Below are 5,751 nucleotides of genomic sequence, written 5' to 3' on the forward strand. Positions count from 1 at the left end.
AAAATATATTTTATTGATTTTTTTACAGAGAGGAAGGGAGAGGGATAGAAAGTCAGAAACATCAATGAGAGAGAAACATTGATCAGCTGCCTCCTGCACACCCCCAACTGGGGATTTGCCCGCAACCAAGGTACATGCCCTTGACTGGATTCGAACCTGGGACCCTTCAGTCCGCAGGCCGAGCCAAACCAGTCAGGGTGAGATTTAGTTATTATTACAAAATGGTTCTGGTTCTTTTGCAGGCAAGCTGACTGATAGAACAGCGAGCATTTTCCAAGGCAACCAAATGAAACTGAGGCTGGTCAATATTAAAAAGGCTAAGATCTCTACAGCTGCATTCATAAAAGCTTTCTGCCATCACAAACTCATTGAACTGGATGCTACTGCGGTGGGCCCTGACCTCCCAATATCAGACATCCTACATGGACTCTGCAGCAATAGCTGGCTCCAGCAAAACCTCCAGTGTCTGCTATTGGACTCAACAAGCATCCGTCAAGATTCAAGACTACTATTTGGTCAGCTCACTGGTCTTCGAGTTTTAAGTGTTTTCAATGTTTGTTTTCATAATGAAGACCTAGCTAATGTTTCTCAGTTACCAAAACTGGAAAGCTTGGATATCTCCAATACTCTGGTCACTGATATCTCTGCACTCCTTACCTGTAAGGATCGACTCAAATCTCTCAAAATGCACTACATGAAATGTCTAACCATGACCAAACCACAAATTCTCGCAGTCCTTAAAGAACTTAAATGTCTGTTTCACCTTGATATTTCTAATCACAGGCAACTCCAATCAGATCTAGCTTTTCATTTGCTGCAGCAGAAGGATATTCTACCTAATATCGTGTCACTGGATATTTCGGGGGGCAGTTGCATCACCGATGGAGCTGTGGAACTGTTTATACGGCAGCGGCCTGCGATGCAGTTTGTGGGACTATTGGCTACAGATGCTGGTTATTCCAACTTCTTTACTACACAGCAAGGCTTGAGGGTTTGTTCTTATCTGAAATAAGTTTGTTTCGCTTGTTCAGAACATTATTAAACTTTTGTTGTATATGTGAATCTAATTTTAAACAATATATGGTTCTGGCCTCTATGTATGGTAGTCTGGCTTCTTGGGGATGAGTGCAGTCATTTATGCATCACCTCCTATCTGCCAGATGGCGTGTGGTGCACGTTGTTTCCTACTTTAATTCTCCCATTTTACAGTTGAGGGGCTGGAAGCCCAGGGAGGTTAATCTACTTAGCCACAATCATAGAACTAACTATTAAATGGTATAGCTAGAGCCCTAGCCGGTTTGTTTGATAGAGCGTTGGCCTGAGGACTCAAGGGTCCTGGGTTTGATTCCGGTCAAAGGCATGTACCTCGGTTGCAGGCTCAATCCCTGGCCCTGGTCTGGGCACGTTTGATGTGTCTTTCTCACATTGATGTTTCTCTTTCTGTCTCTCCCCCTCCCTTCCACTGTCTCTAAAAAATCAATGGAAAAATATCCTTGGGTGAGGATTAACAAAAAAATAAAATAAAATAAATGGTGTAGCTAGGACTTGTGTGCAAGTCTTTGTGACTCTAAAAACTTGTGTTCTTCACTTCTATTAACAGCTAACTATAATTACCAGGTGATTAACATGGTTAACACCATTTTTGGTTAAGTTATGACACGAAGCAATTTTAAAAGAGTCTTAAAAATTTTGAATGTTGGAATAAGTTTATATCCTCTCATGGTGCTATTTAAAAAATATTGTTCCACTTATTTATGCAATCACTGGTGAATTCTTCTTTTTTATAAAGGTAATTTTTAAAAATCCTCACCCTAGGACATGTTTTAGTTTTAGTTTTATTGATGAGAGAGAGAGAGAGAGAGAGAGGGAGAGAGAAACATCGATGTGAGAGAAACATCAATCAGTTGCCTCCCGTAAGCACCCACACTGGGATCCAACCTGAAACCTCAAACCTTGGCATATCTGGATGATTCTGTAACCAACTGAACTACCTGGTCAGGGCCTCATGGTGCTATTTTTATTTTTTTTAAATATTACAGAGAGGAAGGGAAAGGGATAGAGAGCTAGAAACATTGATGAGAGAGAAGCATTTGATCAGCTGCCTCCTGCACTACTCCCACTGGGGATCGAGCCCACAGCCCAGGCATGTGCCCTTGGCCGGAATTGAACCCGGGGCCCTTCAGTCTGAAGGCTGACACTCTATCCACTGAGCCAAACTGGTTAGGTTTGGCTAGGTGCTAGTTTTAAAGCAGCATATATTTAAATATTTATGTTCTAGAATATTTTTAAAAAGTGATTCTCTTCCTCAATTGTACATTTTAATAACTTTAGGAGCTTTAAAATATACTGATACTTTTGTTCTGTCCCCTAGAGATGTAATATGTTTGGGATTTGGCCTAGGCATCAAGATTTTAAAAAGCTGCCAGTAATTCTAATGTTTAGCTAAGGTTCAGAACCACGCCTTAAAAAGAATCCTTCCTTTATGATTATACCTTACTTAATTCGTCTAGGATGAGAAAGTAAAGTGATTTGCAGTCATTGGTTGTTTTTATATTTTCCTTTAACTGGAAAACTGCAATTGTATTTTAAAGTGCTTTCAATTTTTTGGCATCTCTAATGAAGGTGGAAGTCACCAGTTACATCATTAGGCTTGTAACAGAGAGATAATTTGAACTCTTAGATTAAATATGTACAGTAGAGAATTCTTTATCAGGAATGTATAGGTATGCCTCTTTAGCATTTAATATCACAGTGATCAAAAGACCACAGTTGTAAAAATAGATTTTAGTGCATAAACTCTTGGGATATGCAATAATATGGGATAAATACTGAAGTATTCTATAGAGAGATAATGCATGTAGTTAAGATACTAACCACCAAAGCAGGAAATGGGAAATAAGTTTTGTTTCAGTAAACTTATCTGGTATACATGTAAATGTAGTTTATTTTGAAAATGTTAAATTATGCATTATATACAGTGTTGGATATTAGGGGATAGAGAGTAGAGACCACAATCTCTTCCCATTACTAAGGAATTATAAAGAGCATAATTCAGCCTTATGCAGAGTGGAAGGTATGGTAAGTTTAAAAGGTGTGTTTCTTTTTTAAAAAAAATATATACATATTTATTTTATTTTAATATATTGTTAATTGATTTCAGAGAGGAAGGGAGAGGGAGAAAGACTGAAACATTAATGATGAGAGAGAATCACTGATTAGCTGCCTCCTGCACTCGCCCCACTGGGGATCAAGTCTGCAACCTGGGACCCTTCAGTCTACAGGCTCTATCCACTGAGCCAAACCACCTAGGGCATTAAATATATATTTATTAATTTCAGAGAGGAAGGGAGAGGGAGAGAGAGAGAGAGAGAGAGAAAAACATCAGTGATGAGAGAGAATCACTGATCGGCTGTCTCCTGCACACACACCCCCGCCCCACTGGGGATGAAGCCCGCAACCTGGGCATGTGCCCTTGACTGGAATCAAACTCGGGACCCTTCAGTCTGCAGGCCAACACTCTATCCACTGAGCCAAATCAGCTAGGGCTAAAAGGTGTGTTTCAGAAAATCATTTACTTACTAGAAATGCATGTCTTTTAAGTTAGATGCAAAATATAATAAGTATTCTTGTTTGGGTTGATAAAAAATTTGCTTACATTAAAATGGATAAAAAATTAAATGTTAGTGAAAACCTTCAAACAGAACAAGTATGTTAATTCTTGTACCCAAAATTAGAATGGTAAACATATACTTAGTTCTTTTAAAATGGGTGAATAAGAGACAGATTTCCAGTTATAAAATAAATAAGTCACAGGGATGTAATGTACAGCATAGAGAATCCTATATAATAAAAGGGTAATATGCAAATTGACCAAACGGTGGAATGATTGGTTGCTATGACTCGCACTGACCACCAGGGGAAGATACTCAACGCAGGAGCTGCCCCCTGGTGGTCAGTGTGCTCCCACAGGGGGAGCACCGCTCAGCCACAGGCCAGGCTGACGGCTGGTGAGTGCAGCGTTGGTGGCGGGAGTGGGCCTAAGCCACAATCTGACATCCCCTAAGGGCTTCCAGATGGCTAAAGGGCACAGGCCAGGCTGAGGAACCTCCTCCACTGACCCCCAGTGCACAAATGTTGTGCACCGGTCCTTTAGTATAGTCAATAATAGGGTAATAGCTTTGTACCTGTCAGGTGGTTTATCATGATCACTTCATTAGGTATATAAATATTGAATAAATATTATACACCTGAAACTTAATATAATATTGTATGTTAACTATATTTTAATCATTCTTTTTTTAAAAATGGGGCAGAAGCCCAGCGGGTGTGACTTGGTGGTTGAGCATTGGTCCATGAACCAGGAGGTCATGGTTCGATTCCCAGTCAGGTCACATGCCCGGATTGTGGACTCGATCCCCAGTAGGGGGCATGCAGGAAGCAGCCAATCAATGTTTCTCTCTCATCTGTGTTTCTCTCTTTCTAAAATAAAAAAAAATATTTTTTTAAAAAAGGGGTCAGAAAGGGCACCTACCATTACTATTAAAAGCCATGCAACATTTTCATTTACTAGAAAATTCTCATTGGCCCACTACAGTGTGTAGCACAAATCCCTTAGACAGCGGTTCTCAACCTGTGGGTCGAGACCCCTTTGGGGGTTGAACGACCCTTTCACAGGGGTTGCCTAAGACCATCGGAAAACACATATGTAATTACATATTGTTTTTGTGATCAATCACCATGCTTTAATTATGTTCAATTTGCAACAATGAAATTGGGGGTCACCACAACATGAGGAACTGTATTAAAGGGTCGCGGCATTAGGAAGGTTGAGAACCACTGCCTTAGGAGGATTGTTTTGTAATGGCATTTCCAGGAAGCCAAGGAGAGAGGACGATACAACAGCTGTCTTCTGTTTGATCTTGCTGTGGCTTATCCTTTGTTTCACCTCATATCTGGATGATCAGAAAACTTTTTAAAATTTTAGAATATATCCCTTGTTTAGATTCTTAATAATGTGTAGGTCCTTGGACAATGGATGTATGTATAATAATTTTTAACTTGCAGATTACTAGTTTAAACATTTTGCCACCTTTGTTTTATCGTGTAGGTTACACATCATGCCCCTCTACCCTTAATACTTAAGTTTGTATTTCATTTCCTAAGAGCAAGGACATTTTCCTTAATGACTACAATGTAGTTATCAAATTAATACTAGAGGCCCGGCACATGAAATTCGTGCAAGAGTAGGCCTTCGCAGCCCTGGCTGCCTTGGCCCTCACAGCCCTGGCTTCATCTGGAAGGTCGTCCGGAAGGTTGTCCAGACGTCGTTCCACTGTTTGGTTGATTTGCATATTACACTTTTATTATTATAATCTACTGTATATATTTCTAGTGTTGATTATAGCCCTCTATAAAATACTTGTCCATTTAGTATAGGATCATTTTTCCACTCAATTATCCTATATAATAAAAGGCTAATATGAAAATCGACCAAGTGGCGGAACAACTGGTGGCTATGATGCGCACTGACCACCAGGGGCAGACGCTCAATGCAGGAGCTGCCCCCTGGTGGTCAGTGCGCCAGAAGCCGGGCTCACTGCTGGTGAGAGCAGCAGTGGTGGCGGGAGCCTCTCCTGCCTCTGTGGCAGCGCTAAGGACGTCCGTGGGGAGTGGGTCTAAACTGGCAGTCGGACATCTCCCCAGGGCTCCTGGATTGCAAGAGGGTGCAGGCTGGGCTGAGACACCGACCAC

General features: G+C 40.9%; 1 protein-coding gene across 1 annotated transcript in view; it reads left to right on the top strand.

Moving 5' to 3' along the window:
* The window catches only part of ZYG11A (zyg-11 family member A, cell cycle regulator), a 33,061-nt gene that overhangs the window by 6,581 nt on the left and 20,729 nt on the right, over positions 1-5,751 (top strand). The window contains 1 exon segment of the mRNA XM_005878675.1: positions 243-991. Coding sequence (XP_005878737.1) covers positions 243-991 — 749 coding nt within the window.

The sequence above is a fragment of the Myotis brandtii genome, unplaced genomic scaffold (genome assembly GCF_000412655.1).
Source record: "Myotis brandtii unplaced genomic scaffold, ASM41265v1 scaffold57, whole genome shotgun sequence".
Taxonomy (NCBI): Eukaryota; Metazoa; Chordata; class Mammalia; order Chiroptera; family Vespertilionidae; genus Myotis; species Myotis brandtii.